Consider the following 22508-nt stretch of genomic DNA (forward strand, 5'->3'; position numbering starts at 1 on the left):
CTGAGGCCCGCGTTCTGGAAAAACCGCCCTGAGAGTGATACGATACAAGTCACGATGGAAGGTGACAAGTGACAGGGAGGTGGGTAGGGAGGGCTGGGTCTTCTCCAAGCACGGCCAGGACCCTGCGGTTCCGCAGGTGTGGGCAGCCCCCTCGCCTTCCAGGAGGCAGAGGCAGCCGGATGCGTCAGCTCCTCCTCCCCAGGCTCCTGGGGCTGCAGGTGACCTTGGCCCTTGAGGACCCCGGTACCTGTTTGCTTTCCTTCCGGGCCCTGCCTTCTAGGGCCTCTCCTGCCCTCTGTAAGGCACCTTCTAGGTCCAGCTGTGGGGCGGGGAGCGGTGGCCAGGGAGGATCTGACCCCTTTGGCCGGGCACAGCGACAGGTGGGCTGAAAGATGAACCACTAAACATGATCCTGGGGGCAGGGCTGGAGCAGCTCAGTTTCAGCGCCTCGGGCGTGAGCATGACTGCGCAGCTTTATATAGCACGCCGGGCCCTATATAAGCGGGAAGTGCCCTGGCCAGCAAGAGCACGGGAAGCACTGTGGGGGCTACGCTGGAGGTCACTGTCAGCCGCGAGAGCCTGCACTTGGATCTGGTCTGGGCACTTTCCTCCCCCAAGCAGTGGGGTCCCCACAGGGGTGGCCCACGCCATAGCCTCCAAGATGCCCAGCAGAGCAGCCCGCTATACTCGCTACAGCCCGAGGCAGCGGCGCCGGAGGCTGCTGGCGGATCGCAGCGTGCGCTTCCCTAACGATGTCCTCTTCTTGGACCACATCCGCCAGGGTGACCTGGAGCAGGTGGGGCGCTTCATCCGGGCTCGGAAAGTCTCACTGGACACCATCCATCCCTCAGGTGAGTGCCTGCGGGGCCAGCCAGGGTCTGCGGGGCGGCAGGGAAGGCCTCAGGCTTGACCCTTGCTGCCCTTCCCAGGCCTGGCTGCCCTTCATGAGGCGGTGCTCTCTGGAAACCTGGAGTGCGTGAAGCTGCTGGTCAAACACGGGGCTGACATTCACCAGCGTGACGAGACGGGCTGGACGCCCCTGCACATTGCCTGCAGTGACGGGTACCCCGACATAGCCAGGTGAGAGGGTGACCTCCAGGATGCGGTCCCCCGAAAGGTGGCCCTCCCCATGCAGCTGACAACCCTAAGGCTTCTGGCATCTCCTTTCTGCCCTTTCCCTCCCAAGAGCAAACTGCCAAGGTCAGCTGTCGTTCCCAAAGGGTCTGGTTTCTTCCTCCTCGCCCCACCTGGAAAAATAAAAAACAGGCGGACCTGAGAACCCCAGCCTGCTACCCCGGGGGGAGGAGTGAGCATCCTCCAGGCCAGCTCCCCCCGGCAATCAGGGCTGCCTTTGGCAGGTATCTCATTTCCCTGGGCGCAGACAGAGGAGCGGCCAACGACGCCGGCGAGCTGCCCGCGGATCTCATTGACCCCGACTTCAACGACTTGGTGGAGCTCTTCAAAGGGACTCAGATGGACTGAGCCCAGCCCTGCCCTCCCTGGAGAAGTCGGATGCCCACCTCCCCCGGGTGCCAGGGGTGCCCCGCCCACCGGGCTGGGGGGCCCCCCAGGCGGCCCAGGACCCCATACCTGGGCGCGACCCCCGCACCCCCAGCGCTGGCCTGGCTTTTTCTCCGGGTGAATTTTTTATGGTGACACTTTTTACTTTTTCAATAAACGTGATGCCCAAGCCTGTGGCGATGGCCTGATTACTGGGGACCGGCCGACCCAGGCCTTCGGCTCCGGCGGCTTCCGGAGGTCAGCGGACCTCGTCATCCACTCGGCGCTGGGGGTCCGGCAGTGCCGGAGCAAGAGCCCGCGGCCCGCGGCTTCCGCGCGCCAGTGCCCGCCGTCCGCCGCCCCCGCCGTCCCCGCGGGCCGGGACACCGCAGCAGCCCGCAGGCCCGGGAGCCCGTCCGCGTCCCCTCGCCGCCGCTCCACGCGCCTGCGGTCACGTGGCCGGCGCCCCGGCGTGCGCGCGCGTGCGCGTGCGCGGCGGCGGCGGCGGCGCGCGTCACTTCCGGCCGGGCCCCTGGCAGCGGCGGCGGCGGCGGCGGCCGAGAGGGCGAGGTGAGGCGGCGGCAGCGGGGGCGGGGCGGGGCGGGCGCGGCCGGGACCCGCCCTGGCGCGGCGGCCGCGAGGGCAGGGCCCCGGGCGGGGGCGCGGGCGCCCGGCCGGCTGCGGCGGAGGGTGAGGCGGGGCGGGCCGGCCGCACGGGGCTCGGAGGGGCGGCGGGCCGCCCGGCTCAGCCCCCGAAACTGCGGCCCGGTCGTCCGGGGAGCATTCCTGCCGCCGATGCTTCCTGACTCCGGAGCGCCACTCGCCCGCCCTCCGCCGTGGGCCCGCCCGTCCCGAGGTCTCGGCCCCCGGGCCGGGCAGGGCGGCGCCAGGTGCGGACCGAGAAGGGGTGGGAGGTGGCCCGCGCTCAGCGAGGGTCCCCGGGCCCGGGGGCTGCCAGGGTGGGCGGTGGGCTGCAGCGGGGAGGCCGCAGCCCAGGTGGTGAGACATTGCACGAAAAGTGGAGGCGCAGGAGTCGTGTCCCCGGTCTACCGCAGGGGACACCTCGCAGAGGAGGTGGTCGTGAGCTGAGCCCCCAGAGACCAGTGCAGTAGTTTAGGGCAGACGGGGCATCAGGAGCAAAGGCCCAGAGATGTCAGCCGGGGCGTCTGGAGCTCTTAGAGGAGTGTGGGCGGGGAGGAAAGGGGACAGGAGCCGCGTTCCGAAGGAAGAGGCGCGATTTGGGGTGGCTGGAAGGGCCCAGGGACGTGGGCGGGGGTATCTGTTGCTCGGAAGGGGAGCTGCTGCCTCCACCAGGAGAGGGGGAGGGCGGTGCAGTGCTCAGAGGCTTTGCCTGGGGGTCTTCAGGGGACGCCAGCCTTGGCGTCTGGTACAGCAGCATCCTGCTGGCACCCGCTTGGGTGGTAGATCACTTTCTCAAAGTCTCATGGGCAGAAACTGGGCTGCTGAGAGCCCCAAAGACAGAACATGACAGGAAAGTGGAAGCTGGAGACTTTGGAGTTCCTATCGGAATTGTAAAGGAACACAGAATGGCCACACCTGCATCACTGATTCTAACTCCAGAACATCCAGGGTCACTTTCCCAGACAAGAGAGTATCATCTCGGTGCCTGTCTTGAAGCACGTGTCTTGGGGGTGGGGGGTGGAGAGCGAGGGGCTGGAGACGGGGTTTGGGGCCCCCACCACCCTGCCTCCATCCCTGAAGCCCTTGGTTCCCATAGCAGGGCAGGGTGCTATGTAGATCCATCCAGGAAAGTTCTGCCCGTCTCTGTGCAGAGCCACGTGGGTGCCAGGGGTCCGGGAACCTGCCAGGGCTGGACCCCTGGCTGGCCCTGACTCCAGAGGCCCTGGAGACACGGAGGTTGGGAGTCCCTTGGGGTGCAGACCCCGCTCTGCTGGGCGGCAGGTGGCTTTGCTCTCCCAGCCTCCCAAATGTGGGTTGTTGGGGTCCTGCCTGGCCCAGTGCAGTAGCTGCCCACAGTCAGCCCTTGGCAAGTGTTTGCCGTGGCCAGCAGCGCTGCCACCCCCTCACGGTGTCCTGTCCGTTTGCGGGTCTCCACCTCCCCTCGGTGGGCTGCCTCTGCGTTCATTTGCCCTGGGCTTTCCCGGCTCGAGCTTCCTGGTCAACAGCATCTTTTAGAGCCTCAGAAGTGCCCAGTTAGACGACACGTTCCTCCTGTGACGGCGCTGTCCGCCGTCACATTGGGTATGTGGCCTTGGAGAGCTCATTTGAGACGGCCGCTTCCCACGTGCATACTTGGGTCTCTGCGGAGCAGGGGGCCTGGTGAAAGTCCTTGGGGGGTGGCGCCGGGACTCAGATGAGCAGGAGGAGGCTCTCCCCAGGGGCTCCAGAGCAGAGGTGGACGACCCCAGCCGCAGAGCGGTTCTGGAGGCTGCCGTGCACCGAGCGGGGGGCTAGGAGGCGGCGGGTGACAGTCCTGGCCCGCAGGGCGCCTGGGAAGCAGTGTGTGTGGTTCTCCTGGCAGCAGCAGAGGTGGCTCTGTGGCACAGGCTGTGTTTGGGGTGGGCGGGGGCCGTGGTGAACTAGATGGTGGCCAGATCTGGGGTTTAATGGCAGAAAGCCCAGGTATTGTTCTGGCGGGGAGGGACTTGGTAACGGGGTGTCGTGGAGACCGTGACGCGTGGCGTGTGTTGGGGACAGGAGTGCAGGAGACTGTCCCCGCCCCGGGGGTGGAGGGCGAGGGTGAATGTCGGCGGGCAGGGTAACGAGCCCGTAGCTGGAGACCAGGGGTCTGGGGGGCGGTGGGGGGGGGGACCGATGTGTCATCAGATCTGAGACCTTGGTGGGGGCGGGAGGGGGGGACCGACGCGTCATCAGACTGAGACCTTGGGGGGGGCGTGCCATCAGATCTGAGACCTCGAGCAGGACCTCGGCCGGGCTGCTGAGAAGATGGAAAAACGCTGCCGGCCTTTGCGCTGCTCGCTGCCAGGCACGACCCCCCACCCCGCCCCGCTGTTGGAATCCAGAAACGCTTCTCAGGTTGATGGGATGCGGTGTATATGATGAGGTTTTGGGCTCCGGGCTCGAGGAAATGGTTGTGCCTGATAACCAGCGTGAGCGCAGGGGAGCGAAGCTGGGGAGCGTGGTGACGGGGGAAGCGTCGGCTCCCTCCCTGCCGCCGGGTGGGCCCTGGGGTGGGGTGCGAGCTGCCATCGCTGTCCCACCAGCCTCGAGGCTCCAACCTCAGCAAGGCCTTCCTGGCCTGCTGGGCCCCTGGCTCCCCCCGACCCCCGCCTCTGCAGTCTGCCCCTGCTCGGCCCTTTCCCCTGGTGGGGAGCCCGCTCGCTTGTCTCCCTCCGCCCCGCCAATCTCGTCCCTCCTCAGCAGCTCTTCTGGGACAGGCAGTCCTGGTTGCCAGGCCCACTTCCCTTCCGGCGGCACTGAGACCCTTTGTGCCAGGTCGATGGAGATTTTGTCAGGCTGGTCCAGCGGTCACCTCTCCATCTGGGTCTTCCTGGAGCCCAGTTAACCCCGTGGACGGCTCGTCCCTAACCTGGTTCTCTCTTGCTCTGTACCCTCGAGGCTCGGCCCTCTCCACTGGAACAGCCGCGTGGCCCCAGGCGTCCGTCTTCAGTCCCTCTGGGCCACTCCTTTGCTCACAGCCGCGGTGCAGTCCCCCTGCTGTGGCCGTGGCTCGTGCTCGCAGCCGTCACCTTTCGGTGGCTCTTCCTTCTGGGCACTGGCGCGTGCTCTCTGGTTGCTCCTGTGCACCTCTCGGTGCCACGTGGCTGCTTCCCTCAGGTGCGTGCCCAGGACCGGGGTGCCTGTCCTGGGGCCTGCAGATTTATTAGGTGTTTTCGTGGAAATTGCCTCTGGGGTCAGGCCGAGGGGCCACCTCCTTGGAGGAGCCTCAGGAGCTGATGAGGGTGACCGAGGGCAGCTCCCTGCTCTCTGTTTTCGGGGGAGCAGCAGCTGGGGCCCCTGGGAAAGCTGCTCGTACATTCAGGGAAAGCCTCGGTGTCCCTGCATCCCACTGGGTGGCAGGGCTTGGTGGGGCGGGGGCACGACCAGCCCAGGGTCCTGAGGAGAAAGGCCCCTGGAGGGAGGCTGAGCTGTGGGGGGAAGACGGAGGACTCGGGGTTCCTCGCGTCTGGCGAGACCCGCTGGTAGGACACAGGCTGTTCAAGGGCCTGGCTGGGAGTTCCCTGGTGGCACATCAGGTTAAGGATCCAGTGTTGGCACTGCAGGGGTTTTGGTCACTGTTCTGGTTGGATCCCTGGCGTGGCAACTTTCTCCTGATGTGGGTGCAGCTGAGATACGCACACGTACGTATGTATTTGAAGAGGAGACAGATGGTGAATCCTTCTTAAAAAGGTATTTTAGGAGTTTCTGTTGTGGCTCAGTGGGTTCAGAACCCAACCAGTGTTCATGAAGATGTGGGCTCGAACCCTGGCCTCACTCCGTGGGTTAAGGATCTGGTGTGAGCTGTGGTGTAGGTCGCAGATGCGGCTCCATTTCCACCCCGGCCCAGGAACTTCCATATGCTGCAGGTGCGGCCCTAAAAAGCAAAAAAAACCCCACCAAAACCGTCAAACTAGCATGATGACGTGGAGGGCTTTTCCCCTGTGTTCCGGGGCTGGCGACGCTGGCGCCTGGACGGGAGACCCGGGGCCTGGAGACCCCCCGAGCCCAGGGAGGGAGAGGACACTGCGTGGGGAGCGGGGCCCACCTGGGAGGGCCCAGGGGTCTACCTGCCCTCCAGAGAGCTGGCTTCATGCTTTTCTGTCGTGAATGTCTCCGCCTCTGGGCTCTATTTAGCTGGGCAGGTGTTCAAATGCTGAAGGAGCCTGGGGGGGGGGGCCCTTCGGGAGGGCCCGCGACCACATGCTCTGGGGCATCCGGGGTCCCGGCGCCGCAGGGCTGGGTGGGGCAGCACGTGTGCTGAAAGGCCCTTCCCGGGCTCCCCCCGCACCCAGCCCCCAGCCCCCAGCACCTGGGGTTCCCTGTACTGGGGGCAAAGCCAGGCCTGGGACCTGCCCTGTGCAGCCAGCTTCCTCATCCTGCGGTGTGTGTCTTCAGCCAGCAAAGGGACGCTGTCCAGCTGGCCGGCTTGAGAGTCCGGCTAAAAATAACCCCCATCCAGGGCTGTGCAGTCCCCTGGGCTGAGAGAGACGCTGAGCTGGACGCACTCCGGGGCCTCGGTCGCTAGGTCGGGGGCCTGTGGCTTCCTCCAGGCTCACAGCCGTCCCCCAGCCCTCGTGTCGCACCCCAGCCTTGGGGACCAGGAGGCTGGCAGGCTCTGCTGGGCTTCTCACTGCTGGGCAGCACATCCCCGTTTTGCAGATGGGGCCTGAGGCTCCAGGTCATGCGCGTCACCCCCCGCCCCGCCCCCTTTGCCACTGGATTGTGGCCGGACCCCATCCGTGGTAGCGGGAGGAGGCGGACGGATGCGTCCCACGCCCTCTCCCCGCCAGGGCCCCATCCCATCCCGGCGTCGTGGGCCTTCCCTTCCAGAGGCCGAGGGGATCCCGCAGTGGAGTGCGAGGACCAGACGCCCCAGCGATGACCAGGTGGGTCTCTGGCAGCGAGGGGCCTCGGGGGCAGAGGCAGGTGCCCCCAGCGCCCCCTCACGGGCCGGGCTCCCCCAGTTCCCCTGTCTCCAGAGTCGTCTACAACGGCAAGAGGAACAGCAGCCCCCGCTCGCCTCCCAGCAGCAGCGAGATTTTCACCCCGGCTCACGAGGAGAATGTGCGCTTCATTTACGAAGGTACGCGGGGTGCCCCCTGCGACTGCCCCCGCACCCTCACGGGCCGGGTCACCGGGGTGGTGGGTGCTGCGGGGTTCCCCGCAGGCAGTGCCCGCTAGAGGCCGTATCTGGAGCCAGTGCTGTCTGCATGGGGAGGGGCCCGTGGAAGAGACGGTGCCCCCACGGGGACCCAGGGCTTGAGCCCAAGTGCCTGGGCATCTGCCGGGAGGAGGGCGTCAGGGAGGCAGGAGCGGTAGGAAGCCTGCCTGGAGGAAGTGCTGTCCCCCGTGCGTCGTGGATGCCTCTGCCCGCGGCTCTGGGCGAGGTACCACGAGGCTGGGAGGGCTGTGTCTGCGCAGGGTGCCCCAGGGAGCGGAGGTGTGCGGGGCACCTCCAGGTCCAGAGCAGGCGGGCTGGAGGAGGGGAGGGGAGGGCACGCCTGGCAGGCCGGGGCTCTGACCACCCTGCGTCCTGCAGCCTGGCAGGGCGTGGAGCGAGACCTGCGCAGCCAGCTGTCGGGCGGCGAGCGGGGCCTGGTGGAGGAGTACGTGGAGAAGGTCCCTAACCCCAGCCTGAAGAGTGAGTGGGGCCGACCCTGGGGCGGGCAGGGCTGCGGGCAGGAAGGCCACCTGCGCCCACCCTGACCGCTCTGCCCCCGCAGCCTTCAAGCCCATCGACCTGAGCGACCTGAAGCGCCGGAACACGCAGGACACCAAGAAGTCCTAAGGCGCCGGAGCCCCTGCCCTGGCCTCTGGGGGACCTGCACGCCCGCCGCGGCCACCGCCTCTCCCCTGGGCCAGCTCCTGGGAGGGGAGGGGCCTTGCTCCCCGCCGGCCGAGAAGCCCGGGACCAGGACAGGCGCGCCGGACGGCCCAGGCCGCCCCTCCTCCCTGAGCCCCTCTCTCCTCTCGGGGGATCTCAGGCTGCCCCCATCCTTGGGAGGGCCTGGGCCCTGCCTCCCCCCAGGGCTTGACCTGACTCCCCTCCCCTTCCCATCACCTTCCGCTGCCCCCACCCCCCACCCCTGGCCACCGCTAGGATCAGGAGGGAGACGCAGGGGCCTCTGTCGTCTCCTGTGCTGGCGGGACCAGGCCGGCTTTGTCCCCGAGGTGGCTGGGAGGCAGGACAAGGGTGGTCCCACCTGTGCCCAGCATGGGTCCCCCACTGACCCCTGTTGCCCCTTTGGCCTGGACACGGGGAGCATCTGACACCCCCCTTCCCCCCCCACTGTCCAGCCTGGCCCCTTTCTTCCCTGTGTCCGCTTCAGGATGGCACCAGCTCTCCTGGGACACTGCCGTGCCCCCCGCGCCTTAGGAAGGGGTGTGGGGCTGCCCAGTGGGTCCTGCCCTGTGCAGTGAGCTGGGAGGGTGTCCTGTGCCCTCCAAGTCCAGGTGTCCGACTGGAACCTGAAGGCCAGTGAATAAAGGTGGGGTGGCCTTGGCTCAGCCTCTTGGTCTGTGAGGCCCCTGTCCCGGCTGCCCACACAGGGCTGGAAACCCAAGGTCACGGGCAAGGCCCAGAAGTTCCCTGTGATCCTTGGGCTCCCTCAGGGAGCTCAGGCCTCTGGGGGGGCTGTGGGGGGTGGAGGTGGCACATTCCTCTGCGGTGCGGGGCCCTGGGGGTGGCCCCTCTGCTGTCCAGACGGAGGAGCAGCTACGGGGCTGCGAGGTCCTCGGATCCCTCGACCTGCCAACCTGGCGCAGCAGCCCCGGCAGACACGACAGACGGGATTGATTTGGGGAACGCCCTTTCCCGTAGAGGGTTCTGGGGCTCCAGTGGCCCTCCCTGCGGCTGTGGGAAGTGTCTTCTGGGAGGGTTCCCCAGGGACGGGGAGTGCAGGAAGGGTGGGTCGTGTAATAAACAGCGGCCACGGCTCACTGCCAGTGGGCGCTGGCTGGTGCCAGGCCCTGAGCCAAGTTCCTGTAACCACACAGGCCCATTTGCTCCCCAGGGACCTGTGGGGCATCCTGCCAAGGGTTTGAGTGCCTGCTGGGTCGGGTCACCCGAGCAGCCCCCCGCTGTCTGTGGCTGGAAGGGTGTGGGTATGGCCTGGCAGGGGCACAGGAACCCGTGGCCGGAGGCTGAGTGGGCACCTGGGCGCACAGGCCCTCCACCCTGCGTGTCCTGGAGCAGGTAGGACCGGATGGTGGCTTCCAGCAGAGAGCCTGTGAAAGGGAGCCCCACCCCCTCGGACCCATTGCTGAGTCTCCAGGTGGGGGTTCGTACCTGCCCTGTGGGTGGCCGTTTCCTGCTCGGGCCTGTGGCCGCTGTGGCCTTGAGGATGCGCTTGACAGATCGCTCAGCCCCAGGGCTTCAGGGGGCCTGGGCATCCGCATTCTGGTGGTTGCAGGCACGGCCTTGCCCTGGGGCGTTTCTCAGAGCTCCCCCAACTCAGTTGCGCCGGTAAAGGGACGGGTGGGCTGTGGTGGCTCTAAGACCTTGTCGGAAGCGGGGCTAGGCCCCCTGGCAGCACGCGGGGAGTGTCTGCTGTCTTGCTATGTCAGTTAAAAATCAACTTTGCTCCAAGCCCTCCTGTGGGGCTGGAAGGTGGGCCTGAGGCTGCACTAGGCCCCAGCGTCTGGTCTCCCCGCAGCCATACCCCGGGCCTCACCCCCTAGGCTGGTCCTCCCGCGCCTGTACCGCGTCCCTGTGTGGCTGGACGCCCTGCAAGGCCTGCTCCTTCCTGCTGTCCCGGCCCAGCTTAGATGGAGGCCCCGGGCCTGGGGTCTTTGCTGAGAACACCTCGGAGGTGGAGGGGTGGGTCACAGGCCGTGCTGGGTCTGGGGGTGAGAGACTCGGAGCGGGGCGGCCCCCGGGGCAGAGGGGAGGCGGGGGAGCGTCCTGGTGGCAGGTCCACACCATTGTCTGCTTGCGTTCAGTGCCGACAGCATGGGGGCAGGGGGCAGATTGTGGTTCTCTGACCCTACATGTGTGGCGAGCTCCTGTGGGCGACTGACCTTTGAATGGCAAACTTTTATTTTGTTAAGGCCACCCCTGGGGCCTAGGGAAGTTCCCAGGTTAGGGGTCTAGTTGTAGCTGCAGGTGAAACCTCTGCCACAGCCACAGCAACCCCAGACCCGAGTCACATCTGCAGCCTATGCCAGAGCCTGTGGCAACGCCAGATCCTTAACCCACCGAGCGAGTCCAGGGATCGAACCTGCGTCCTCATGGTTGCTGGTTGGGTTCATTACTCCCTAGCCACAGGGGAACTCTCTATGTTGGGTTCTTAACCTGTTGAGCCAGAGTGGGAACTCCATAGGCTTTTCTTTTTTTTTTTTGTCTTTTTTGTTGTTGTTGTTGCTATTTCTTGGGCCGCTCCCACAGCATATGGAGGTTCCCAGGCTAGGGGTCTAATCGGAGCTGCAGCCACTGGCCTACGCCAGAGCCACAGCAGCGCGGGATCCGAGCCGCGTCTGCAACCTACACCACAGCTCACGGCAACACCGGATCGTTAACCCACTGAGCAAGGGCAGGGACTGAACCCACAACCTCATGGTTCCTAGTCGGATTCGTTAACCACTGCACCACGACGGAAACTCCTCGTAGGCTTTTCTTTTTATCAAAGTTGGAATTTAGTGAATCCTGAGCATGAGCTCTGAGCCTGTGCGTGTGTGGTGAGCGTGAACAGCTCCCCGATGTGGTCTAGTGCTCAGTCCCTCGCACCCTCGTGTCTAAAAGAGCACTTTCCACGTGGCTTCTAGCCCATCGGTCTCGTCTGCCTGATGTGAGCCTCACCCCGTCCTTGCTCCCAGCGCCTCCTCCCAGGTTCCCCTCCACTTGTGGTTGAAGACCCCTCGGATGCTTGGTGGTGGAGTCCCCAGATGCCGGTTTCGGCTGGTTGCCTCCTGGTGTCCACAGGTTCCTCTGTCCCCTGTGTTCTGTAAACTGAGGTGAGGTGTGGCGGCTCAGTGGGGTTCACTGGAGGAGACTTTGGCTGGAAATGGGTTGCTCTGGCTGCTGTGATGAGAATCGGCTGCAGGGTTCAGGGTGGAAGCGGGGAGACCTGTTAGGAGCGCTGCCTCGGTGACTCAGGGGAGGAAGAAGCTGGGTGAGGGGACAGGGAAGGAGCTCGGGGACACGCACCGTGGGATTCGAGATGCCCTCGGATGTGCGGGTGGAGGTGCCCGTGGGAAGCAGAGTCCAGGCCGTGCATCTGGGAGACCAGGGGGGTCAGAACCACAGAGTGGAAGTAGTCGGAATATCGACGACCTTTTCAGGTTGATGGAGGAGGGCTGGAGGCTGACCGACGCCCCCCGGGGGGGTGGCCCTGCCGTCTGAGAGGGGCAGGAAGCAGGACAGGGCGGAGAGCCAGAGCGGGACAGGACCCGGAGCTGAGGGCCGCCAGCGTGTCCAGGGGGCGGCCCGGGCAGCTCGGCGTTCAACTGGTTGCAGCCCTCGGCCTTACCACTTTGGGCTTTTCTGCTAATTCTATCTCTGAACTGTTACTTTTGGGGGGTTGTTTTTTGCTTTTTAGGGCTGCACCCATGGCATATGGAGGTTCCCAGGCTGGGGGTCGAATCGGGGCTGCCGCCGCCGGCCTCCACCACGGCCACAGCCATGCCAGATCCGAGCCACATCTGCGAACTGCACCGCAGCTCATGGCAGCGCCGGATCCCTGACCCACGGAGCGAGGCCAGGGATGGAACCCGCAACCTCATGGTTCCCCGTCGGATGCGTTTCCGCTGCGCCTCGGCGGGAACGCCTGTCCTGTTGGGTCCTGACGCCGCTCTCACCCCCTTCCTCCCAGCCCTGCCCCCCGCGGGCGCCTACCAGCCCGTCTCCCGCAGGCCCCGCTCTCTCCTGTCTGGTTGCGCCGTGCTGGGGATTTACTCTGCTGACTGCATATCTGGAGCTGAGCCGCGGGGTGACTTGGGGTCCCTTTTCCTTTTCTGCCCAGCGTCTGGTCTTCCTTGGTTCGTCGTCACCCTGCCCTCTCGCCTGCGCGGGTGTCTGTGCGCCGGGCCCTGAGCTCCCCGCCCGGGCGTCCAGTCACTTGGGTGCCCTTAGGGGGTCTCTCCGTGAACTGCCCTGCTCCAGACTCCCTCCCACCGGTGACCCGCCCTGCCTGGCACACAGCTGCCATCCGGGGGATGCCCCGCCCTCCTAGTTTTGAGCCCTGTTTGCTGTACTCCGTGTTTTCCTCTTCCTTGGTCCCCAGGCTCACTTGTGTAGCATGCGTGTGCATGCGTGCGCACACACACACACACACACACACACACACACACACGGAGCGGCTCCTGTGCATTCTTTTGGGGGAGGGCCTGCGACCAGGACCAGGGTGGAGGTGGGGAGGGCAGTAGAGGTGGGTGCTGGGCCCTGTGTTAGAAAGCGGCTTCCCCCACCCGTACCCCTTCCACCCCACCTGCAGCGCTGCCTGCTCAGAGCCTGTGTGGATTGGCTGGGTGAGTCCAGCCCTGCCAGGCCGCCACCCACCGCCACCCCTGGCTCCACCGGCCAGCTCCAGTTCCCTGGGGACAGGCACAGGGTGCAGGAGGACAAGGACACAGGGAGTCAGGGTGGGGAGGGCTGTCAGGAGGCCCCGCGACGAGTGGCCCCAGCAGCCACCACCTCTGAGCTCAGCTGGCGTGAAGGAGAACTGGTGCTCTTCCTGTGCTAGCTCGTGCCCACAAGGCTTCTGGGCACGCAGGGCTGGCAGGGGTGCCGCTGTGGGCAGGGCTCAGAGAAGCGGCAGGGCCTGAGGGGCCTGGGGGCTTGAAGCCTCAGTTCACAGCCTCTGGTGCCACCAGCTTCACTGCCGGCCTGCCCTGCAGCCCCCACCGGTAGTAACCTCACACCCCCCTGAGCCACAGGGGAGCCCAGGCCATCCTGAGCCACCTCCCTCCTGGCTTCCCTCGCCACGTGTCCGGGTATCTGCAGTGCGTGGCCAGGGCCCCCTCAGGAGGGCCCCGCGGCTGGGCAGGCGAGTAATTCTATTTACCTTTCCCGAGAGGCCTCCTGTCCTTTCATTTGCTCCAATTAGCCCAGCTCCGCCTGAGCGGCTCCAGCCCACGTGGCCAGGCCGGGACTGTGGACACCACCCCCCCTGCCCCCAGGGGCACCCACCGGCTCCTCGGAGCAGGGACACTGGGCTGGCTCGGTCGGTGTGTGCTTTTGGCTCCAGGGGCCCCTCCCTCCTTTGAAGCACCCCCTCTCCTGCCCCTCCACACCGCCCCTCCCAGGCACCTTGGGGGGTCGGGGGATGCCCTAGTGCGGTGAGCACAGCGTCACACCCCACTCCTGCGCCTGCCTCTCCCTCTGGAGCAGCGTGGACGCGTCCTGCGTCCAGCACCCGGGGCCTCCCTGGTGTGTGCATCAGCCCTCGCTGCCTGCCAAGCAGGGTGCCCACCCACATGGCAGACGGCTGCCCTTCCACAGCCCCTGGTGCAGCCAGGGCTGCAGGGACCTGTGTGGTGACCGCAGCGAGCTGAGCAGAGGAGGTCTCGGGAAACCGCAGTCGGAGGGTTGTCGTCTGGGGCCCCTCTCTTCCCGCTTTGGGCGGCCACATGGCCCGTGCTGGGGTGAAGCAGGGGCCAGTAGAGGACCCCGGCTCTGGGTTGTCTAGCAAGGAGCCGGGGTTGTTCGCGTGGGGTTGGTGGGGCTGTGATGTCGACGGCCTCTCCGGCCGTCCGTCGTCCTCCTGCCCCTCTGCTGGCGGACGGTGACCCTCGGGCGCTTGGAGACTAAGTGGAGACGGTCCACTCTGGCCCGGGGCGGGGGCGAGCCCACCTGAACCGGGCTGGAGGGAGGCCAGAACCTTCTCTGGTGGGGCAGGCGTGGGCTGGTGGCCGCCTCTGGCCGTCACGCGTACCTTCACATGCTCAGGGCTTCCAGCTCCAACGCGCCTGTACGATGGGGCGGCCTGGACGGAGAGGCCCCAGACGGAGCCCACGGCGCGGCCTGTCCAGGGCCCCAGCCCTCCACCCAGCTCTCCGCCCCGCGTGTGCACAGAGCTCTTTATTGCCTGACTCAAGTTTCCCCTAACTCAGGCGCGCGTTCACGGGACAGCTTCCTGTCCCCACCGCTGGGCACAGAGCAGGTGCTCTCAGACCACCACACCAGGGACACATGGGCAGTGGGGCACTGTCTGGCTCCCATGCCTCCAGCCTCTGTTGGGCACCAGCTCGGGATTGTTTGGCAACATGCTCTTTGGGCACCAGAGTCCAGCCCCGGCTGGAGTTGCAGCGGCTTCAGAAGGGGTTCTCGACCACTCCAGGGAGGCCGCTGGCCAAGCGGGTCTCTGCAGAGGGCTCCTGGCTGGTGCCATTGCTGCTGCCACCCGTCGAGAGCAGCAGCTTCTCGCTGGGGGGACCGCTGGGGGGCCGGGCCGAGTGGCTGCCAACGCGGTGTGCCTTCTGCAATGCTTTGCCCTCTCGCCAGCGGTGCCAGCGCCGCAGCAGCTCCGCCTGCACCTGGGGTGGGCGGGCAGGTCACCCTCCAGCACCCCCAACCTCCCGGCCATGAAGGGCCATGTGGCGCCCTGGGTATGGAGCCAGGCGGGCTCTGTTGTGATGGAACGCTGGGGTCTGGGGGCCCCCTCACTCTCAGGGGCACTCCCTGAGGACAGGCTCAGGCCGACCTACCTCAGCAGGCCTGACGCCTAGCGCCTTGGCAGCTGAGCCCAGTAGGTGCAGGCGGAAGCAAAGGGCTTGCACCCCTGCGGGGAAGGGGCGGGCGGACAGAGGCATCTACACCACCCCCCGCCCTGACCCCAGCGCGGGTCCCAGCCCCGACCTACCTCCTTGTTGAGGAAACAGTAGAGAACCGCCACCAGCAGGCCCTGGAGGGGGGGCGGGGGGGGTCAGGGCCGCGCCCCCCCCCCAGCCCCGGGGTGGGGGGGGGGGGCGGTCGGGGGGGGGCAGGCACCTGGAAGGAGCTGAGGAAGAGGTCAAAGAAGAGCTTGGCGGAGCGCAGGGCGCCCTGGGCGTGCTCGTCCGTCACGAAGGCAAACACCACCTCGTGGACCCCCAGCAGCGGGATGAGCGTCAGCGTGGACCTGGCCAGCCTGCGAGGGGGGCGAGCGGAGCCTGAGGCGCCCGGCCCAGCCCCCCCCCCGCCCCCAGGCCCTCCGCTCTCACCCGCGCCCGCCCCGCCTCTGCTCCCGGCGGTGTCCGGGTCTGCAGGCTGCCTGCCCACCCCCAGCACCCACCGGAATTTGTAGTCAGTGCAGCGCATCTGATGGGCTCGCAGCTTGGCCGCCAGCACGTGGAGGACGCGGATGAAGATGGAGAAGTTGACCTGCACGTGGGGACACAGAAGAGCCCGGCCCCAGCCTGTCCCTCTGCGAGGCGGGTCTGCGGCCAGCCCCGCCCTGGCTCCCGGGGCCCTGGGGCTGCGGGTGCCCGGCCAGGGATGGGTGCCGGCCAGTGTCCTGGCGGAGTGCCAGGCCTCCCTCCCTCTCCACTCGGGCAGGGTGCTGTCTGTCTCCTCGGGCTGCTGCAGGCCAGCGAGGAAGGAAGGGGCTGGGCGGCCAACTGCAGCAGCCTCTGAGCCCTCCCTGCGCTGCCAGCGGGTGGCTGGTCCCCTCACCAGGATGGCCAGGAAGACGGGGAAGCGCAGGATCCACCAGAAGCCCATGTTGTCATTGCTGGTCCAGCACCTGCGGGCACGGCCGGCTCGTGTCCCAGCAGCCCCCCAGCTCCCCCCCCCATTCCCTGGTGTCCAATGGGTGCCTCAGGAAATGAAGAGAGAAGGTCACGAGGGACCGCCCCCAAGGGCGACAGGCCAGAGACCCCAGCCCCCTCGTGCAGAGCTGCAAGGCCACGCCCCACAGCCCCCCCCCCCCGCCCCGTTGGCTCATACTCACTGGATGTTCTCAAACAGACACTTGACCACCGCCCAGGGGATGACGAACAGCATGGGGGCACCTGCGGGGGGGGAGAACAGCCGTGGGCCCGGGGCCCGGTGCCCGCCCGCCCCCCGCCCACCAGCCCACTCACCCCAGCCGATGGCCAAGTAGAGGGGGAAGCAGCTTCTCTCGGGGATGGTGGCCTGGCGCAGCAGGCTGTGCAGGTACACGCCCTCCACCAGCAGCCAGCAGTAGTTGGCCACGACGCCGTACTGCATGAACACCGCGGCCACCCGGCAGCCGGCCACCGCCTGGCCGCGGGGGCAGCGTGAGCGCGAGCCTCCGAGCCACCTGCCGCCCGGGGTGTGAGGGCCGAGAGGCTGGAGCCGGGTGTGGCTCACCTCGGCACTCAGCCAGATGCTCACACTGAGGTCGTCCCCAAGCCGCTGGCTGTAGCGGGTCTTGAGGAGCGCGTCGAGGGCCAGCACGGAGCTGGCCCTGAGCACGAAGGACGCAAGCAGGTTCGCGTGGATGTAGTTTCGGGTGCAGTGCAGCTTGCTGCGGGGACAGGGCGTCAGCGCCTGCCCGCCGGGGCCCCCCTGGGCGCGCAGGGCACAGGGCGTACCTGAGGCCCAGCAGGATGGCCAGGGCCAGGAGCAGGGCCCCGAGGGACAGGGAGTAGCCGGCCGTGTACATCACCTGGAAGCTGCTGTACATCTCAGCCACCTCCCTCTGCAAACAGCGGGGGCCAGTCAGGCCGGGGGAGGCCCACCGCGCCCCTCCCTGCCGGCGCCGCCGCACCGCCGTGGACTGACCTGGACCCCAAGCTCCTCGTCGTCCACCTGGCACTGGGAGGCGTTGCGCCACGGCTGCCCCCGCGGCCCACGCACCCACTGCCCATCGGGCCCACACCGTTTGAAGACGAGGCGGTGCTGCACTGGGCGGGACGGGGCGGGGAGCAGGCTCTGGTCAGCGCCCTGCTCCCGGGCTGGGCGCCCCCGTCTGTCTGACCCCCACACCCCGCCGTGGCTACCTTTGTGGTACCAGGGCAGGTACCAGGGGCAGGAGATGTTGGCCGTGGTGTTGGGAGGGGTGTCAGGCCAGCAGGAGTACTTGTCGAAGGTTCTATTACAGACCAGCTCTGCACGGGGCGGGGGCGGGGGGGGGCTGCTCCTCAGCAGGCCCGGCCAGCACGGCCTCCCGCCGCCCGCTCGCCCCCTGCCTCCCGGCACGGCTGCCCATCTCATCTTCCCCGGACGCCCCTGTCCTGCCTGGTCCTGCGCTCCAGCTCCGCCCAGCCACCTCGGACGCCCCTATGGGGTCTCCCCCGGGCCTCCCCTCTTCCAAGGGCCCTTATAGCAGCACTTGTGTCTCTGGAGGCTGAACCCCAATACTGCTGGCTCCCTCCTGGGCCCAGCCTCAGCCCCCCCCCCTCCCTCGCCCAGACAACGGCTCTGCTTCCGGGCCGCTCCCCCTGCCCCAGCGGGATCTTCAGAGCTTGCGGGGAACACTGCACTGCATGGGTCCGAGCCTCTCTGGAGAAGGGCCCCCTGTCCCCCCTCGCCAGGCCCCGTGCCCTCTGCCCACCCTGCTGGAGCCGGCGCCCCGCGGGGCCCGATCCACGTGCACGCAGGGGAGCATCGCGAAGCGCCGCGGCGCTGGGGCAGGGCTACCGTTTTAGGAACATCCTGGCCTGCGTCCCCGGGGCCGGTCGCTAGCCTCTCTGTGGCTCTGGTTCCTCACCTGTGAGTGGGGGGGAGGGGGGGCGCCCAGGGCAGGCAGGGCTCACCGGTGGGCGGGGGCAGCAGGCTCAGGTTGCGGAGACACTGGTCGCCGTAGAGCTTCCACTTCTGGAAGAGGAAGTCCATCGCCTGCGCGGCGGGGGCCTGTGGCTGGGCGGATAGACCGGGTCGGCAGGGGGGTGCGGTGGGGGTACAGGCAGGCTGGCGGGGGGGGAGGTGGCGGCAGAGCTCACCTGGCAGGCCAGCAGCAGCAGCAGGAGGAGGTGGGGGTGGCGCAGCCGGGCGGGGGGCATGCCTCCGGGCAGCTGCCCCCCACATCCGGCTGGGGTTGAGCGCGGGGCAAAGAGGTCCTCGTGGCACACGCAGGCCTCGGGCTGCCGAGTGTCAGGGCGGCAGAGTTTGGCAGGGACCCCCAGGAGCAAAGAGGCCCACGGGTCCACCTTGTGACAGCGGGGTAACCCACTCCCCGCAAATCACCCTGCTGAGCCTCTGAATCCTACTGACAAAGCGCGCGCTCGGAGGGAGGGGACACCAGAAGGAGTCAGCCGACTGATGGCAGGTTGGGGGTCCTGGTCAGGGTCCTGGGGGCTGGGCCATCTCCCCTACTCAGATGGCCTGCGGCCCTCCCCTCTGTGCTAGCTAGGCGACCTGGTCCCAAAGCTGCTGGGGGGAGCCGTCTCCTGCCTCCCACCTCCTCCCTCCCCTATTCTTAGCCCCTGGGAAAGTCAGCTTGGCAGGTGAGGGCAGGGTGCCATCCAACACTTGGTCCCCAGGGGCATGCTTCTCAGGGTGGCCCAGGCCAGCTCTCAACCTTGCCAGGGGCCAGGGGTGCCAAGCATAGGCTTAGGGTGCTTCCTGTTACATGCCTGCCCCCTTGCCCAGGACTGGGGGGTCTGGGTGTTCCCCTGTCCCCTCTCAAGGCTCAGGCCAGGCTTCCTGGGTCCCCTGGACCACAGCAGGCAGGCAGCTGCAGCGCATTCCTCTGAAGTAGCCCTGCTGGCTGCCAGGGCCAGACGCAGACCCTAAGGGGAAGTAGCCCTCAGGAAGTTGGGGGACGAAGGACAGCCTAAGGGGCCCGGTCTGCCCTGCCCACCCGGGCCATGGAGCAGCGAGCCCAGTTGCTGGAGGAGGCGAGGTGGGGGCAGGCTCAGGGGGATGGGGCAGCGGCAATGGCTAGAGGCTCCAGGGGCGGGGGGGGGGGAGCAGAGAGTGACAAGGGCCACAGCTGGGATGGTATGGACACTGGAGAGGCAGACGGGGGGTATGGGGAGGAAGGACACTGCCCGATAAGCTGTCCCCTGCCCAGAGGCCCTGAGGGGAGGGTGAAGCCTCAGGGACAGCCCAGTGAGGAGCTCCAAGGAACATGTCACCCCTCAGAGCCCAGCTGAGGCATGGAGGCCAGGGCAAGCCTGGCTGGGCCTCGGCTTGCCCACCTGCAAAGTAGGGGTTCACCTTGTCCACCTCCTAGGGCTGCCAGGGGAACCCCGTGCGCAGTGCGGGCGGGTCACAGCCAGGGCAGTCTGCCCTCCAGCTGGGGGCCACAGAGGGCAGAGCCGGGGCAGGGGAGGGGGCTGCCCTGGGGCCCTCACCGCCTCTCTCCCGAGGCAGCCAGGGCGGAGGGGGGTGGGTCTCCACGGCCCTTGCCCCACCTCTGATCTGGCAGGTGTCCTGGGAAGCCTCAGCGCCTACAGGGCACAGGCTGGTAGCCGGCTCAAGGCCCCCTTGCCCCCGGGCCCCTAGGGGTCAGGACATCAGCACCTGCCCCCAACGCCAGAGGGGGAGGGTGACCCCCCCACACACACACAAATCTCTGACAGAAACAGGAGAAGAGGCAGAAGCGGGCAAGGGCCCCATGCCTTTCAGGGGAGTTTGGGCAGGGAGAATTCTAGCCACTTCTCCGGATGGGGGCGGGTAGAGCGTGGGGGTGGAGAGACTTTCACTGCGCAGGACCGAGGCTCTGGGGGCTCTGCCCGGGCACCCAGCTGTGAGGCTGGCCCCACAGAAGAGGGTGACATCACGGGACCCAGCTCTGGTCCTGGGCAAATACTTGAACTTCTCAGAGCCTGTTTCCCCACTTCCCTGCCTCCTCTTCGCCAAGCCAGGAGAGCTTTGCCGCTCCAAGGGAAGGACATATTATCACGTCCAGGCCCCCTCCCTACCAAGGGGGACACTGCAACCCCACAGGCGGCGGCGGCGGCGGCAGCCAGCCCAGGGATAAGTATTTGTGGAGTGATGGAAAGGCTGGGACCCGGAGGAGCAGGTGCTGCTCCAAGCTTCCCACTGACCACGGCCTCAGAGCCACTGCTTTCCACCTTCATACCCTCCTGGCACAACAGCCATGGGGGTGGGTACTACGGGCCAGGGACAAGCCTGCTCCCTGCACGGACCTGGGGGGACCCTGCTTGGACCCGGAGGGACCCAGCCGGCTCCCTGCACCGACCTGGAGGCTGGGTTCCCTCTCCAGCCCCGGACAGCACCCGCCCAGCACTGACAGCCCAGGATTGGGGCGGACTCCAGTGGGGTGGCCGGGGCTCAAGGGGACAGAGGGCCAGCTTTCCCCCAGCCCCAGTCCACCCCCTCCCTTCTTTCCCAGCCCCCCTCCCCTGTGGATTCACTCCTCCTGCCCACCCCCACCCCCACCCCTGCTGCCACTGGCTGGGCTCACACACGTTCTGTCCCCTGCTAGGCAGAGCCGCACCACTCCTGGGAGCTGAGAGCCCAACCCTTTTCTGTGTTCCCTGAGGACGCTCTGGAACTCTGCAACCTGCAGCTGGGGGAGGGGCCCCAGGATGGGTGGATGGCCCAGTGGCTGGAAGAGGTGGGCGCTGGTCAGCCCAGCGCCTCCCAGGAACTGGATGGGTGGGGTTGAGGCCTGGCAGCTTCTGATGGGTATGGGGGAGGGGTGTTTGTGAAACCAGAGCAAGTGGTGGAAGGTCATGGCCCCAGGGCGGGATCAGGGGCCACAGGCTGTTGACAAACCTTCATTCCTGTGTCTTCCCCCCACTCTGTCCGGGCAGGGCAGGCCTAGATGTGGGCCAGAGTGCTGCTCCCCCACCAACCCTCATCCGCCAGCACAGAAAAACCAAAAACAGCCCGGGGCCAGGACCTGGGAAGATGCGGGCGCCCAGATCTCAAGGAGTCGGTGGATTCCTGGTGGGGGCAGGAGACCTGTGGCCCAGACGGGGCGGGGGGGGGGGGGGGGGGGCAGCATAGAATCAGGAGCAGGTGGGGCAGTGATCTGCCCTCTCTGCAGGTCCGAGTGACAGGTGGGGGCCCCGCGGAAGAACCGACCAGGCTGGGTGCTGACGCCCCTCGGCCCCTTGGGGGAAACCTCGCCAGGACACTGCTGGCGCCCTTTGGGGAGCAGGAGGGAAGCAGGCTGCCCAGTGCGACCCCTACCCCGCGGCGCCCCTGGGGGGTGTCTCTGCGGTTCTGTGTATGCGCCGGGGTAGGGGAACGGGGTGCTACATGGAGGAGGAGGGAGCGGAGAGGGGCAGCAGGACCGAGCGCCCGGCGGCCCCGGGCACCCCGACCCCGTGCCCAGGGGCAGAGGACGGGGAAGCGGCCAGACCCACATCCCTCCCGAACGTGCGGGGCCAGGGTGACGGTCCGAGCCGGAAGGGCGCATCCTGGGGTTGGGAACCGGGTGTCGGGTCGGAATGAGGACGGCGACAATCGGGTCCTCGGGGCTGCCCGCTTACTCTTAGGGGTCGGCGCCGGCCGGTCCCGCGCTCCCGCCTTCGGCCCGCGGCCGGGAACATGCCCTCGGTGTCCGGCCCAAGGGCTCGCCGCGCGCGGCTCCGGTCGCTCGGCGCCCCCCCGCCGTCCTCCGCGCGCTCGGGCCGGGGGCTGGCGGCCGCCCGTCTCCGCGGCGCTGCCGGATCAGGGTCGGCGCCAGCTCCGCGCCCGCGCCCCGCGCCAGCAGCGCGCAAACTTTCCGGCAGCGACGCTGGGCCGCCGCGGAGGGGACGGGGGCGGGGCGGGACGGGGGCGGCCCCGGGGCGCGGGGCGGGGTGGGGTGGGGGGAGCGGCGCCCCGGAGCCGCTGCCCGCGCCCCCGCGCCCGCTCCTGCCTCGCAGCCTCCTTCCCGCCTGGCCGGCCCCCCCCCGCGGCCCCGCAACCCAGAGCTCGCTCGGCAGCTCTCCCCGGGGGACCCCGCTCGGCGCACTGCAGCTCCCGGCGGGGACAGGAGCCCTGGACGGACAGGTGGGGGGGGGGCAGGTGAGGGGGACAGGGTGGGGGCTGTGCCTCGGCGCGCCTTCGTCTCGCTCCCTCCGCGTTCTCTGGGCCCCGCCGCTTCTTTCCCCGGTGCTGCGCTGAATCCTGGAAGGACTGATCCCCTACTTAACCCCGCACCGTGGCTCCTGGATGACCCGTCCACCGCGTCCAGAGCAGGCTGGACTGGAGTGGGGAGCCCAGGCCAGGCAGGGAGGGCGGCCCCTGGGCTGCCCCTTTAAGCCCAGGTGTCGTCTCCCTCGAGCCCCCCCCAGCATCGTTCATCCGGCACCCCGCAGAGCCCGACCCCCTACCACCTCCAGTGCAGGTCGTGCTGCGAGGGGCGGCGCCCTGCTCCTTCCACTCCCGCTCCTCCCCAGACTCCTGCCCCCAGACCCATCCTCGGGAGCCCTCCTCTGCCCACCTCCCCTCGTGCCCGAAGCCAGCATCTCAACCGCTGCTTTAGGACCAACGCCCTTTCACTTCCTCTCCTGCCACCCCCTACACCCCCCCCCCCCCGGGACGTCTCTTGCTCAGCCCC

General features: G+C 67.7%; 3 protein-coding genes and 1 long non-coding RNA gene across 14 annotated transcripts; 2 read left to right on the forward strand and 2 right to left on the reverse strand.

Moving 5' to 3' along the window:
• Nucleotides 1–498: 498 nt before the first annotated feature.
• Nucleotides 499–1695, forward strand: PPP1R27 (protein phosphatase 1 regulatory subunit 27). 2 transcript variants are annotated; one of them, XM_047757554.1, is made up of 3 exons: nt 499–851; nt 930–1080; nt 1382–1446. In XM_047757554.1, exons 1-3 carry the CDS (start codon nt 662–664, stop codon nt 1428–1430), a joined length of 390 nt encoding a protein of 129 aa, XP_047613510.1. In that variant the 5' UTR covers nt 499–661; the 3' UTR covers nt 1431–1446. The 2 variants fall into 2 exon arrangements, with proteins under 2 accessions (XP_047613510.1, XP_047613509.1); XM_047757553.1 differs by having other exon boundaries at nt 501–851; nt 1359–1695.
• A 318-nt stretch (nt 1696–2013) lies between these two features.
• MCRIP1 (MAPK regulated corepressor interacting protein 1) lies at nt 2014–8665 on the forward strand. 7 transcript variants are annotated; one of them, XM_047757493.1, is made up of 6 exons: nt 2045–2070; nt 5727–5804; nt 6994–7049; nt 7128–7246; nt 7703–7804; nt 7887–8665. In XM_047757493.1, the coding sequence occupies exons 2-6, from the start codon at nt 5778–5780 to the stop codon at nt 7949–7951; spliced, it is 369 nt and encodes a 122-aa protein (XP_047613449.1). In that variant the 5' UTR covers nt 2045–2070; nt 5727–5777; the 3' UTR covers nt 7952–8665. The 7 variants fall into 7 exon arrangements, with proteins under 7 accessions (XP_047613451.1, XP_047613449.1, XP_047613447.1 ...); XM_047757492.1 differs by lacking the exon at nt 2045–2070 and adding an exon at nt 5170–5280; XM_047757495.1 differs by lacking the exon at nt 5727–5804 and having other exon boundaries at nt 2014–2070.
• A 2097-nt stretch (nt 8666–10762) lies between these two features.
• Nucleotides 10763–11721, reverse strand: LOC125114599 (uncharacterized). Its single transcript, XR_007131858.1, has 2 exons — nt 11309–11721; nt 10763–11198 (listed from the first exon to the last, which is right to left on the reverse strand). It is a non-coding gene; the product is annotated as an uncharacterized LOC125114599 (long non-coding RNA).
• Nucleotides 11722–14164: 2443 nt separating this feature from the next.
• Nucleotides 14165–21682, reverse strand: GCGR (glucagon receptor). 4 transcript variants are annotated; one of them, XM_047758268.1, is made up of 14 exons: nt 21454–21678; nt 17986–18126; nt 17800–17902; nt 17044–17151; nt 16826–16947; nt 16636–16742; nt 16412–16568; nt 16162–16321; nt 16029–16089; nt 15752–15821; nt 15372–15460; nt 15089–15227; nt 14961–15002; nt 14165–14634 (listed from the first exon to the last, which is right to left on the reverse strand). In XM_047758268.1, exons 1-14 carry the CDS (start codon nt 21511–21513, stop codon nt 14413–14415), a joined length of 1581 nt encoding a protein of 526 aa, XP_047614224.1. In that variant the 5' UTR covers nt 21514–21678; the 3' UTR covers nt 14165–14412. The 4 variants fall into 4 exon arrangements, with proteins under 4 accessions (XP_047614224.1, XP_047614222.1, XP_047614223.1 ...); XM_047758266.1 differs by having other exon boundaries at nt 15372–15821; nt 16826–16942; nt 17044–17135; nt 21454–21682; XM_047758267.1 differs by having other exon boundaries at nt 15372–15821; nt 17044–17135; nt 21454–21681.
• Between the last annotated feature and the right edge of the window lie 826 nt (nt 21683–22508).

The sequence above is a fragment of the Phacochoerus africanus genome, chromosome 14 (assembly GCF_016906955.1).
Source record: "Phacochoerus africanus isolate WHEZ1 chromosome 14, ROS_Pafr_v1, whole genome shotgun sequence".
Classification (NCBI taxonomy): Eukaryota; Metazoa; Chordata; class Mammalia; order Artiodactyla; family Suidae; genus Phacochoerus; species Phacochoerus africanus.